We start from the raw sequence: 14844 nt of genomic DNA on the forward strand, positions 1-14844 counted from the left end.
GCTCTTTGTATCTCAGCTCTCTACAAGTCCTTTCATAGGACTGACCAAGTAAATTTATGTATCCCTGAACTAGTATAAAAGATTCAACTCTGTCCTGCCTTCATCCTGACTTCAGAGTAATACAGCTAACTACTTCTCTCTGCTTATATGATAGATTAGTTCAGATGTCATTTCATAAAGGAACAGAAAGAATCACACTTGAGTTATGTAAGTAATTAACAGAGGGTGAAATTTGCAGATGTTACAGTGCAATATGCAACTAGAAATTTCCTTCTAGTGCAGTTGAGTGCGATTGCAAACATGTTGGAGGACAGGACAAGGATTCAGAATGACCCTGGTAAACTGGAAAAAATGGTCTAAAATCAATCAAATTAAATTTAGTAAGGACAAGTCCTGAACGTTGGGTGGAACAATCGAATGCACAAATACAAATTAGGGGATGACTGGCTAAGCTGCTGTACTCTAGAAAGGGACCCTAGGGTTATAGTAGACCACAATTTAATGTGAAACACTAGTGTACTCACATGGTTGCATTAACAGGAACGTCACCTGTAAATTCAGGGAAGTGATTTTTACGTGGTACTCAGCACTGAAAAAATCACTGCACTTCAAGAAAGACATAGACATATTAGAACAAAACTGATTAGAGGTTGAGGAAACGGACTTATGAAAAAAATAGTTGGAAGAATTTGGATGATTTAGTTGGCAAAACAGAAAATTAAATATCCTGCAACTTGTTGACATCCTTCCCTTGTTTTTATTTCCCACAAGCTTTTATAACCTCACTGATAGATCAGTTTGTTGGGAAAAAATTAAATTCCTCATTTTTATTTTTTCATTAAATTTCTTTCCTGGGCTTCTTCACTGAAAAAAAGAGTGAAGATTATTGCTGCTCACTCCATTTATAGTTTCGCTGGGACACTGGCTACCTCTATAGCAGGCATATTATATACAGTAGTTCAATCTTCATAACTTTTTGAAACTGGCTTGGTGGCCCAAAGTCCATTGGCTATATTTCTTAGAAAAAGCCTGGTAAACAAATGATATTTTATAACTTCCATTTAATTTTGTCTTCCTTTATGTTTCATTAATATTCTGATTGAGTCTGTCTGATTTTTGTAGAAGGCTAACACTTATGCAGATTCTGACAGTGGAAATATGGCGATGGTCATTAAAGATAAAAATGTTACTTTCTGTATTTGGGCAAATCTGAAGAAGAATCCAAGGTACAGTAGACAACTAATCTTATTTCAAATAAAGACTAATGGCCAGATTCTGACAACCTACATTCTTGCTGTGTAGCACCGAATAGTCCATAGGTACTTTAAATTGGTTAAACTCACCTCCGTGTCCCTTCCATTGTGTGTAAGTTCTGTATTGGAGGATTTTAAGGGTATAGTGAATAACATTTATAAAATGGACGGATGAATTCTTGTATGAGCAAGATTGTCTCCTCAGGAAAGAGAATGGGCAGGGCATGGGACCTGTAGTTTTACAGTCTCAGGCATGGGGGAAGAAGGCCCAAGTGGGTTCACAGAATACCTTATCTGACCCAGAACTCGTTTCACTCTTTATGCCTCCTAGTCTGCTCCCCACATTTCTGCAAAGGTTGCTGGATGTGTGGTATTGTTGGTTCTCCCAGTTTGGCTGCCTTTACCTCTGTGTGTGTCTGCAGCTTGTATGTGGAAGCTGTGGAAAGGGGTTTATTGCAAGCATCAGCTACATTAACCTGTGTAGATGTTTGCCTAGTCTATTGCTTTATTTTACCCAGGAGTAAGCTATACAGGATAATTGTTGTTTGAATCTGTCCTCTTTCATTTCTGGCCACAATCCTTAAAGGCAAGCAGATCTCATAGTTTTCTTGGGAAGCTTGTGACAGTCATCCACGCTGTGAGAGCATGTGGTGATGCTCCAGTTTTGCTCCATAGACTCCACTATGCAAAGAAAATGTTGCCTGGTTTGCTATGAAACTGAACAAAATGTACTTGAATATTATTGTATTGGTTTTACTAGAGATTATTTTTTATTTAAACCCATTATTTACAGGTTCAAAAATCATACATTTTGTGAAGCTGACTATGGGTTTGACCTTCCAAAGTCCCTGGCAGTGAGTGATGTTGCTGTGCGCATCTTGCACACTCATTATGATCATGTTTCTCCACTACGTCGTATTCTTCCACTGCACCTGATGCAGGAACTCTCAAAAATCAGATCAGATTTGGTTTTGGAAGTGACAGAAGAGGAAAAGGAGAAAGAGGAAGGGGAGCAAAAGAGTGAAAAAGAAAGTGACCTGGCAAATGAAGAGGAAAACTATACACCTGGAAGAAAGGTAGGAAAAATCTAGAATGTGCAACATGCAACCAGCACTGGTGGCAGTACAGTCAGTCAAAGCCCAGCTGCAAGGTGATAGCACCTTAACACATTTTTATTGCCTGAACCTTGTAAAATTCCAATCCTGGATGTAAAAACAAGAATATCCCAGTCAAACTTTAATGCTATGGCAAGATGGAAAGTGAGAGGCCAAACCTATAAACCTTTTTTGAGCCAATTCCAGTGATGCCCCAGAGACTTTCCTGTAGTTAATATCCTTCCATCCCTTTCATTAGCCTATGTTTTCCACCTTGCAGCTACCCAAAAAGCATCTTGGCATTATTTTCTTCCTTGAAGATGCAACCTTCTCCCATTGTCTTCTTAAGGCCCTTGTTTTTAATATCTGTTGGGTTCACTTGAGAGTGGATGGCCTGAAACCTTGCAGTCTTTCATATTTGCAAGCTATTTCTTTAGTTTCTCATTTGTGAAGAGAGAATTTAGTTATTGTTTGAGTTCATATGGTGCTACAATGATGACTTCATCGATGGTTGCAACATGTGTTGGGATTTTTAGATGGAATGACTATAGAAATGCAGTTATACTTTGATTTCTACATATATATCAGCTCGTTAAACTGATTACTTGACTTTGAAAAAAATCTAGGCTGGCCAAGAAGAATTTATAATGCTAAGAGAATGTGTACCATCATGAATGACTGGTGCCTCCTGAGACTGGGGGGGCACAATTTGTGGGCGGCAGTGTTGGCAACCACCCGGCAGGGGGGTGGTGTTGCAATCGGCAACTGCTCGCAGTAGCCAGCAGTGGCGGCCAGTCTCAGTGTGGGGCACATGCTCCCCTGTGCCCCTGCTACATGTCGCCTATGTGTACCATAAATCAAAACTGAGTATTTCAGCCAGCAAAGCACTAATGCACTACAGTTTCATTCTCTACTTCCCCAAATGACGTCCTCACTCCTACAACAAGTTACATGTGGGTCTCACAGAAGGAATTTTCCCATGATACCTTCATTTTCAAGGAAGAGCTATGTCATTCTTAATTTTGCCTCTTTCACTCTAATATAAAACCATTATCTTTTGTTTTTTTAGAGTGGTATCTCATTCAAAGAAGACAGTAAAAGTGATGCTGATGAAAATGAGATGATGGGAGAGGAGCCTGATAAGAAATCCGAAAGTTTTAACACTGTTTCACAAGGTACTCAGTTAGAGCTTATCTGCAATGTTGCATAATTATGTACATTTTTAAGCTTCTTATTTTACTTGTGGCAAACATCTCAGCATATATTATGGCATAGCCCCTGACATAAACACAACAACATGTGTATGGGTATTGCTGTTTCAATTATACCAGAAAAGTTAGCATAGCAATGTTTGCTAAATGCCAAATGTACATTCAGAGACAATGTCATTGCTGAGAATTGCGTGTGCATGGAAGAGAGCTTTCTTGAGATGTTTGTTGTTTCTTGAGGCTGCTCAGGTTACAATTTTAGGTGTCTGTCTTTGGAAGGCACGGTTCTGGCCTTGCTTTTATTTTAGGCCAAGATCCAGTAAGTTACTGAAATACGCATCTGCATAACTCTAATCATATGAATGTTTCCCTACTTAAATTAGATGTTCAAATAAGGTGCATTCTTAACTACTTTGCTGAATTGGGGGTTATAATTCCAGAAACCATTACTGCTCATCAACCTTTTTCTCATATCAATCATCTGTCCCTTTTTTTGTACTGCCATGTTTTTTAGCTTAGTAAACCTACTAGCTCAGTATATCCACTAATTTACTTCTAGCACGTTCTTCTGAAACAAGACAGCAATGTATTGTGAATAGGTGTTGTGTATTATTAAGCCTGCTATCTGTTTTAAAAAACTTTCTGAGGGGTACAGATTTGACAATCAAATGACTAGGTTCATCTCTAGAGACCAGTCAGCCAAATATTTACATTGGGATTTTCAAAGGAGTTAGGCACTGGTCAGTGGAATGTGGTAATTCTATCCCCTGTACCACTTCTAAAATCTCTATCTCCCCATTTTCTAAGATCTAAGACCAGAAAAGGAATAATCATATCTGAATAGTGTTTTTCTAGTGTGAAGATGCATTTCAAGTGCCCAGTACCCTCTCTACCTTTAATTTTATTTTTGTGAGTGATACAAGAGTTTAAATTTGTTATTTTTTTTATATAAATAAAAGACTCCTGATTGTAATAGGAGAGTTTCTGTTACTGGAAATCATTTACTCTATCTCAGGACAGAAATAAATTTAATATTGATGCTAGTGACCATACTATTTAATGAACCACTTGTTAGGTTGTTAAAATGTTTTGGTTTTTAAATATTTAATATTTTATTTTGTAAGATTGCTACAGATTTATATTGTGTTAGCAAATATGGGTGGTCTTCACTACAAGACATTATCTACCATGTATAATATAGACAGCATATCATACATGAAGTTTTGAGGCCAAGAAGCCATCCAGCTACTTACAGTCATTGTGTTTGCACTTTCTAATAGCACTTTTCTTAAAGTACTTATAACTTTTTTTTAAAAGTCTGTTGCCCACACTGAAGTCTCTCACCCACAACCTCTTATTGATTTTTATTCTCTCTCCGGTTTTCAGAAGGCATGGTAGATGCTATCCCTTCTCAGCATCTGATGAAGTAAGCTTCAGTCTACAAAAGCTTATGCATTTCCAATTTAGTTAGTCTGTAAGGTGCAAATTATCCTGCCTTCTGCCTGACTTCAGACTAGCATGATTCTTTCTCTCTCCTCTCTCTGCTTTTCTCCATTCTAAAGGATCCCTTAAAGATTTGCAGAGCACCAGAAGATGGTGCTGAGATACTAGAGTGGAAAGCCATTAAAGTAGAGAGATGTATGAATATGTCTGATTTGACAGCTTGATACTTTATTTAGACCCTGCAGTAACACATGATGTTTGGCTGTTATTTAGTTCAGGTTTCAACACTGCAGGAGGAGACCAACGAAAAGGAAGAAGAGATAATTGATGAAAATATTGTTGATTTGCGACAGTTCGCACCACTGGGTGGAGTATACCATATTGATGCACTGAAGCTCCCACCTCAAGCTAAACAAGTCAAAGGCTGGATCATGGTGGAAGTAGGTTTAAAGCTAAAGCAAACTTGCCCCCAGTGAAGTTTTATTTGATCACCCGCAAAAGAGTGCAGCAGTTCCTAAGATTTGTCAGTATGGTACATGCTAGTAACTGTTATGTATGTTAAGTTTCTGTGCACTGAGATTGCAGGCCAGGTTTTCAAACTGCGCTTCTTCAGTTGCATCCGCAGAACTTTCACACCTGTTTGAGACATTAACATAATGGGTCAGTGTGTGCTCAGACAGGTGTATGTAGGTTCAGTGCTGTTAGCAGAATTAGCTCAGGTACTTTAAACGACAAGAAGAGCTTTTAAACATGATGTCTATAGTGGACACATCTACACGAGACACTTACTATAGAGCTAAATAATTAGCCCTGCAATAAATGCCTCAGTGTCTACACGTGCAGCCCTATGAGGCCGCAGTAAACAAATAAACTCCATCCGAGGGTAGTACTTGTATTTAGTCCTATGGCAGAGTTCTTTAGTGCACAGCCACACGCATATAAACATTGACCCGGGTGGCTGGGGCACAAGGGTGCTTCAGTGCGGGGGTTGCCAGTTGGCTAGCCCCGCACTGGAGCCCTCCTGCCCCAGCCAGCCCCTCGGCAGCATGTTGAGCTGGGTTGGAGCATCCCCGGGCTGGCAGCTGACCCCCCCACCCCGGGTCAGTTGCTAGCTAGGGCTGCTCCGACCCAGCTTAATATGCTGCAGGCCTGGGCGCATGTCTAAACACAGTGCCTGGGAGCAATAAACCCCACCAAGATATGCACTGGAGTTTATTGCTGTGCATTAATTGCATGTGTAAACACATCCAGTGAAAGGAAAAAAAAGGAAGTCCTTGCATTTTTTCATAACTGAAGGCTAGGTTAAAGCACTGCACTGTGCCAAAGTTGACTTAAGTTCAGTTCAAGGCTGTGGCATTGACTTGGGCAATGTGCTTCAGTTTCCCCAGTTGAACATTAGAGATGAGGTCTACTTACAACATAGTGTTTGTGAAGCTCTATTCATTATTGGGTGAAATGCACTTCAATAACATAAAACCTAAGTAGTCAGTCAGGGAAGTGGAGAGACATAGATAGCTCTTTATCCCAATGCAACTGTAGCACAGTCCCCATGCAGCCAGAACATCAGCATCAAGACTGTTGACTAGTCTTGTCACTGCCATCCCTTTTGGATACTGCACCATATTTGAAGACCTCAGGGTCTGTTTAAAACTTCAATAGATATGCCTTAGGAAGGGGTAATTTTGGGCCCCTCCAGGCAGTACACAAAAGGTTCAGGTGCATTTAAGGAAGACAAGGTTCTTTGGGTTAATGTGGGTGCTTGTCCACATTACACCTCTCCTGTTTCCAAGTTACACTTTTCCTGTGTCCACATTGACATGGGATGGTGTCCCTAAGGATGGCCATGATCTCCTAAGGCCCCTCGACTGTTTGGCCCGATGGGCACCCCCAGTTCTCACCCGCCATGTCTTTGATGGAAATATAAAAATACGGAGGCTGCCCTTAAGTCCTCTTGGTCACAGTTTGATGGCCTCTCTGGACCCCGTTCCCAAGGTTCCCAGACCCCGTGTGGGTCCCGTTTTCACAATGGGTGTTTTGGGGGCACTCTAGCCTTGTGGGCTATATGCATGGCTCCAACCGCCACTTTACCACGCCCCAAGCCTCGCAGATGGCATTGACGTACAGTCTGGGCCTTGGTATGAATTGGCCCCCTTGTCCACTCTGGGCTCTCCACAGCCCTGTCTGTGTGCCTCGCTGGCACCAGAGTCAGTGCACCCCAAATGCCATGCCCTTGCTGGCGCCAGGGTTGGTGCACCCCAAATGCCACGCCCTTACTGGCACTGGGGTCCTCACACTGCAGTGGGCCCCCAGTGCGGCCTCCTCCTTCCCCAAATAGCCTCACCCAAACCACTGGTCTTATAAAACTACAACCAAAACATAAGCCCCTGGGCTATAACATAACACAAACTGCGTAAGGTATGCTCTGCCCCTTTACATACTAGGAGCAGAACTTAGTTAGGCCTCGTCCCTTCACTTACTCTACAAGGGCTCCTTCCCTTTTGGCCACCAACAGAAAACTGCCCTCCTTAGCTCCAGCCTGGGATTTATATGGGCCCAGGGCCCTGCCCCTTCTGGCTAGCTGACCAGGTGCAGGTGCAGACTAATTTCCTCATTAGCTGGTTGCCATAGCAACCTGCACCTGGGCTTCTGCTTGACTCTTTGGGCTCTCCCCAGGCAGTTCCTGCTCTTGTAGGAGCAGGGCACAAGGTGCCCTGTGACACACACGACAAAAAACGCCATTAAGCTAGCTAAATTGCATCTGCAAATCCACATTATCAGCTGATTTTATGGGTTGTTTTTTTTCTTTAGTGGTAATTTAAAACACCTCTGACATGTTTTACTTTTGGCTCCTGAATTTTTTTCCACGAGGGATTTTTTTATGGTTTTAAATTTTCAATGTGGATCTGACTCGCCCGAAAACGGGATTTTCCCTGCTTTGCAACAAGTTCACCACCAGGTACCACTTGGGTTCACTCAGTAATCTATGGAAATGCATTGAATTTTATTGCAATGCTGCAACAAGACTCCAGGGGCTAATCTTGCAAGTTTTTACTGGTGATTTAGTTCAAGGTTCAGATTAATGAAAAATACAACATTTTGGATTCCAAAAAAAATTGTTCCATGTGTTTGCATGCACTTTGTACCAAAGATCAGATTGTTATGGGTCAGGCGGTTCAAGACTCAGGTTAATTAAAATTACTTTTGGTTGGACTGGGTTTTTGATTGTAGCAGCATTGGTCTAAGGACATAGGCAGGCCCTGGGGTTTTAAACTTGGTGTGGTTTTTGTCTCCCTGCAGTTCAGGAGCTGTGGGTCAGGAGTAAGGGGCACTAGCTGGGCTGGGGGAGGAAGGCAGGTCAGGAGTGAGGTGAACCAGCAGGGTGGGGGGTGGGGGGACTATGGGTCAGGAGCGAGAGACATCAGCTGGGCTGGGGGAGCAGGTCAGGAGTGAGGCAAACCAGCAGGGCTGGGGGGAGTAGAGGACTGTGGGTCAGGAGTGAAGGGCCCTGGCAGTGTATGTTGAGGGCTATGGTAAACTGTTAAATGTGGCCATTGCACCCAACTCTGGAGTATATTTCAGGCCTCCCCATACACTGTTATATTAAGCTGTTACACCCCAGGACTGAGCGCATATCTTCCATTCCCATGCACTGTTATATGTGATTATTACACCCCGGAGCTAGGGCTACCCCATGCCATGCCTCTGTGGCACTGGGGGACTCTCTTGGACACCCGTGACCACATGGGCTGGACCAGGAAGAATTTCCAGCTGTAATCCTAGCCCAGAAACCAGCCCAGTTCCAGGAAAGCCAGAAAACTAAAAAAACCACAGAGGCATAGCGTGAGATGGCTCCAGAAAGATTTCCATCTCTAATCCCAGCCCAAAAGAAATTCCTTATTTGAGCCCATATACTTAGTTCAGTGGGCATGGGGGGACTGTCAGTTGGCAGCCTGGCATGCAGAAACTGTGCTTTGGGCCGGGCAAGACTCTGACCAAAGATGTCCAGGAGAGTCCTGCGGTGCCACAGAGGTATGTCCTGGGGTAGCCCAAGTGTGATTTTTAGCCACACTCCCAGCCCAAAATCCAGTTCCTTATTTGAGAGGGTTCAGAGGAGGGCCACTTGCATGGTCAGGGGGCAGCAGGCCAGGCCCTACAAAGATAGACTAAAGAATCTGAATCTATTCAGCCTCCACCAGAGAAGACTGAGAGGGGATCTGGTGGCCGTCTATAAACTCACCAGTGGGGACAAGCGGAAAATAAGTGAGGCTCTGTTCCCCCAGGCACCACCTGGCATAACAAGGAATAACGGCCACAAATCGATTGAGAGCAGGTTCAGGCTTGATATCAGGAGGCATTACTTTACGGTTAGGGTTGCCATGCTCTGGAATGGGCTCCCAAGGGAGATTTGCTCAGGTCCCTTGCGACCCTAGGAACTATTAAACTATTTGGGTCCATATACTTAGCACTGTGGCTGGGGTGATGTCAGTTGGCAACCTGGCATAGCCAAGCTTTGTTTTGAGCCAGGCAAGACTCTGGTCAGGAATGTCCAGGAGAGTCCCCTGATGGCACACAGGCATGGTGTCAGATGGTCCAGAAAGGATTTCAATTTCTAATCTCAGCCCAAAAGCCAGTTCCTTATTCGAGGACATATACTTAGTACAGCGGGCATGGTGGAACTGTCAGTTGGCAGCCTGGCATGCACAAATCGCACTTTGGGCCGGGCAGGAATGTAATCAGGGTTCTTTGGGACATTCCCGCAGTGGCATGGACAGGAAGTTGAGGGTTCACCCTGCCCTGGCTGGCCACCAAACCATTGCCAAGCCTGGTCTTTCTCTGGTCTTTCTCCCCCCCCCTTTCCCCCCACCTTTTGACAGCGCCTATTTTAACGTCTCAAAACGGAGTTCTGTCCGAGCTATAGGCACTCTTGCTCCCTCACAGACTTTGGGGATTAATGGAGTTGCCAACATTGCTGGGTGACAGGGAAGCTGCCCATGCCAGCATTGCCCCTGCACTCTTTGCCGTCCTTTGGCACCACACAGCCCATCAGGCTTTCCAATGGGGGCACGCACCAGGGGCTTCATGCCTCGTCTGTCAGCTTTGCTGGGGTGCTGCTTTTAGGGTGACCCCACTGGTCATCCAGGCAGTTCCCTCATTGCTAGACAGCTCCCCCTGACACTGACCACAGTAGCAGACCATGGTACTGTCTCCTCATTTCTCTGAACACAACTGTGTCGACCCAGGACTGACCCAGGTGCACCCAGCTCTGGAATGTAATGTCCATGTATAACAGTGTATGGTGAGGGCTGTGATGAAATGTTATATGTGGCCGTTACACCCCAGAGTTAGGGCCACCCCACACCATGCCTCTGGCCCTGGGGACTCTCCTGAGCACCCCTGACCATGTGAGCTGGCCCAGGAAGGATTTTCAGCTGTTATCCGAGGCCAAAAACTAGTTTCTTATTCAAGCCCATATAGTTTGTATAGTGTGCATGGGGGGCTGTGAGTTGGCAGCCTGGCATGAACGAACAGTGCTTTGGGCCAGGCAAGACTCCCATCAGAGATGTCTGGGAGAGTCCCCCGGTGCCAGAATCACGGTGTGGTGGGGCCTAAAAAGGATTTCCATCTCTAATCCCAGCCCAAAAGAAATTCCTTATTCGAACAGCCCATATACTTATTACAGTGTGTATGGGGGCTGTCAATCAGGCCACGCTTTGGGCCGTGCAAGACTCTAGTCAGAGATATCCAGGAGAGTTCCCTGGTGGTACACAGGCATGGTGGATGCAGGATATTAATTTACATATTATTTGGAAAATATGCATAGCTAATAAAATTCTCTCTAGAATGTGTAATTCATTAATAAGAATGAACTGGTGACTGGTGAACAGATCAAATCAAGTGCATGGCTTGCCAAGTGGCAGTCACAGCTAAGCAGGCTTTTGCCAATTCTGGAAGAGAACCCTAACATGTAGCATTGAATGCAAGTGTTACGGGTCAGGTAGCTCTAGATAATTCATCATGGAATAGGCCTTTGGCACACTGGAAGGTAATGCAGGAATGGGCTCCCTCTATTCCTAACAGGGCAAGTAACAAGAAAACAATAATATTCCTGGCCGTAGAACAGTCACATCACAGAAGTCTGCTTTTAGAGGACAAAACTATATGGTTTATTGAACTGAGCTGGTGTCTATTCAAACTCCTGGAAAACCAGATTTGGAGGTCTGCCTCAAGGCACAGACTGATGACAGCTGTAACCTGAGCTGCGGGGGAACCAGAATTGATATGCAAATAGGGTTACTGTGAAATGCTGGTAGAGCAATGCACTGTCAGATTTCAAGTCTCCCCACAAAAAGCAGACCCAGGGTCGAAACCATGTCTGACTGTATGAAAATAAAAAATAAATAAATAAATTTGCTCAATCAAAAAGAGCATGGTCACTGACTTGTCACGCTTTGGAGTGCCTCTCATTTCCAAAATGCAGCCCCTGCCCCCCCAGTGCTGCTGGTGCCCTCTTTCAGGGCCGCAGGGCCCCAGCCAAAAAGCAGCTTAATTGGAGCACCGTTAATGCAGACAAAGCAATTCAAAGTGGGTTTGGGTTTTTGGTTGTAGCCATGTTGGTCTAAGGACATAGGCAGGCAAGGTTCTTTGAGTAGATGTGATATCTTTTATTAGATCAACTGAGTAATTGGAAAAAAGTTCTTGGCAAGCTTTCGGGCACAGTCACCCGTCATCAGGCATGAGGAGTTTCTGCTGTTCTGAGACTCCAAGAGATGAAAGAAGCTAAAAGTGTGGCAGGATGTCAGTGAAAATGTGAATAGGTCAGCACTCCAGGATTTAGCCAGTCACTCAACTGGTTTTACAGGTTCTGTTGAGGAATCTTAAGGTAATGGTCTGAGGGGGGATGGGAAATGGTCCTCTCCAGTCCTACAGGAGGCACAATGACACAGAAAACATGATCATACTTTACAGCCAAGCCACTGCCCCTCACCCACTTCACTTCTGCTGGGGTGGCCCTAGCTCTGGGGTGTAACGGCCACATATAGCAGTGCATGGGGAGGGCAGAGATGCTTCCAGCTCTGGGGTGTAACAGCTCCATATAACAGTGTATGGAGAGGCCTGAGATATACCCCTGGGCTGGGTGCAATGACCACATATAACAGTTTAGCACAGCCCGCACCATACACAGTTATACGTGGCCATTACAACCCAGAGCTGGGTGCAGGACCCAAGCCTCTCCAAGAGTGCGTGACTCTCCTCTCCCTGCAGTGGCCTGGGGGTTGTGGCATGAGCGCATGAGGAGCTGGTGGTTGGTGCAAGTGGCACCCCCTGCCCCATCAACCCTGCCCGTGTCCCTCACTCTGAACCTGAAGTCCCCTGCCCCACCAGCCCTGCCAGTGCCTCTCATTCCTAGCGAACCTGCAGCCCCCCAGCCCAGCTGGTGCCCCTCACTCCTGCTGCAGCCCCCTGCCCTTCCAGCCCCCTCCCCCCCACAAACCCTGCTGGTGCACCTCACTCCTAAACTGCAGCCCCCTGCCCCCTCAGCCCAGTTGGTGCCCCTCACTCCTGACCTGCAGCACCCTACACTCCCAGAAAGAGGCAGCAGTATGACTGTCAGACAGAGCAATGGCAAGCAGAGGGTGGTCAAAGAAGGACAGAGACATGTTGCTGGAGACAAAAATAGGCTTGGAAGGAACAGGAGGACCAGAGAAGAGGGGCAAGCTTGGGGGGGGAGAGGACAGGAAGGAGAACAAGTATTGAAGGGATCTGGTTGTAGGCTGGGGGGATATGACTGCAGGCAATGATGATCTGTCAGTGCAGCAATTAAAATATTGACATGCAAATAGACTAAGTGATAAGAAAATTCCTCTCATTGAGCCTGGGCTGTTTCTTTCTTCACCTCAACCCACACCATGCCCCTGTCGTGTGGGGGTGGGGGTGTTAGCTCATGCTGGCCGCTGTGTGGTGATTGCGGGGGCAGAGGGAGTTGGAGTAGGCTGATCATGCCCCCCCAACCCCACTTTGGGGGAAGCTGGGCACAGAGATACCCAAGAAATCTTAATCAACTTCAATAACAACCCCAGGTCACTCCCCCCCCCCCCCCTTTTTCTCAGTACTTTGGAAAAAATCCTGCTTTTTGACATGAGGATACAAACAACAGGAGACACAGGATTCTTTCTGTTTTACATAAAAATTCCTGTAGTAATGTTTCCATTCAGGTTTCAGCCTGGGTAGCCTGGGTACATGATACCCAGATGCGAACACCAGGGGGTGAGGCAGCCAGACCCTTTGTGTACCCTTGTGCAGCCCTAAGTGTACCCCACACCCAGTGCCCAGTGCAACAAGCGTGCAGAAAAAGCTGAGGGCAGAACTGCTTTGGGACCTGGCTTCGGTAGGGGGGCAGTCCCTTCAGAAAGCCTGCGGTACAGACCCCCAGTGCCAATCCAGACTTGTGAGGGGGAGGCAGCCAGGCTCACTCTTGTGGAACTTTGCGTGAAAAGATTTCCCTCCCCACCCAGCAACGCCCCATGGTACAAGCAGCAAATACCCAGAAAAAAAGCATGAGGCTTTGCAGGGGAGGTGGGCAGCACTGCTTATTGAACTCAAAACCCTCCCAAAACTCTCTCAAGCAAAACCGCCAACAATTCCCCCCCAAAAAGCAACCCGGCACGCGACCCAAGAAAACTAAACCTGCCAAAATATCAAATCTTGTCCTAAAACGCCACCTGGCAGTAAAGTAGTACAAGTGACCCTCGCCGTTCGTGGGGGATACATTCTCGTATCCCCCACGAATGGCAAAATCTGCAAATAAGGTACTGTGTTCATGAACCTGGTGCCCCTGGCAGCTGGGGGGGGAGGGGGGGGCACAGTTCTAGTAGTGAAGGCAGGAGCACAGCAGCAGCAGCGGGAGCCCAGCGGTGGTGTTAGGACCCTGGCAGCAGCAAGCGTGAAGTGTATAAAGTGTATTTAAAATGCAGGTTCAGCGTTCGCGAATATTTGAAACCACAAATGCCGAACCCATGAATAACAAGGGTTTCCTGTATGGAAAGGGTAGGAGGGTAAAATTGTTCTGACATTTTACTATTTATAGCATAATAAGCCATTGCATGGTAAATCATGTCCATGTTACTTAATTAGTTGTCGTAAACTAAGTAAGGAAAATTAAACCAGAAGCCTTTTTTGCAGGTAAACGCCGATTACATGGACAAGCGCCATGTGATATCTTTTATAAGACCAACTAAATGGTTGGAAAAATTGTTCTTTGCAAGCTTTTGTGTAAAAACTCCCTTCTTTAGGCACAGGGAGCATCTGTTGTTTTTTTTGTGTGCTCTTCTGGGTAGAATGGAAACCAGTATTCAAAATGCAGATCTGTGAACATGCAAATATGTAGCAGCCAGGATCAGAGGCCCTGTGAAACAATAGATGTGAGACAGGTGGGTAGGAATTTGAACTGGTGATAGAATATAGCTGTTAAAATGCAGACAAGTTACCTGGGATTATCAGATGTCAGGCAGGTTACAATGTACCATAAATCTAATGTCTATATTTAGTCCATGCTTGCTTTTTTATATCCAGTAGATTTACAAAGTTAAGTTCGTAGGCTCATCTATGAAGGGTGTTTTGTAGGGTTGTGCAAAACAGCATCATTCCGCTTTGACTTGCATTTCAATGGAACAATGTTTCGTTTCGAGTTTGGTTTCATTTTAAAAGCACTGTACTGTTTCTTTTCATCAAAAGTGTTTTGCTGTTTCGATGCTGTTTTGACATTTCGCCACCCAGTGCCAGGAAGATTGGTGCTGCCACTGGCCCCAGCTAGCAGCACCAGCCTCCTGGCATCCGGCCGGCACAATG

At 45.3% G+C, this 14844-nt stretch overlaps 1 protein-coding gene across 2 annotated transcripts in view; it reads left to right on the plus strand.

Annotated features, from left to right (window-relative positions):
* The window catches only part of CASC1 (cancer susceptibility 1), a 55295-nt gene that overhangs the window by 23451 nt on the left and 17000 nt on the right, over positions 1 to 14844 (plus strand). For both annotated transcript variants that reach the window (XM_025208541.1, XM_006027338.3), the window contains 4 exons: positions 1123 to 1226; positions 2047 to 2329; positions 3417 to 3522; positions 5272 to 5438. In XM_025208541.1, the coding sequence (XP_025064326.1) occupies positions 1123 to 1226; positions 2047 to 2329; positions 3417 to 3522; positions 5272 to 5438 (660 nt within the window). The remainder of the gene's footprint in view (positions 1 to 1122; positions 1227 to 2046; positions 2330 to 3416; positions 3523 to 5271; positions 5439 to 14844) is intronic.

Source organism: Alligator sinensis, unplaced genomic scaffold (genome assembly GCF_000455745.1).
Source record: "Alligator sinensis unplaced genomic scaffold, ASM45574v1 scaffold517_1, whole genome shotgun sequence".
NCBI lineage: Eukaryota > Metazoa > Chordata > Crocodylia > Alligatoridae > Alligator > Alligator sinensis.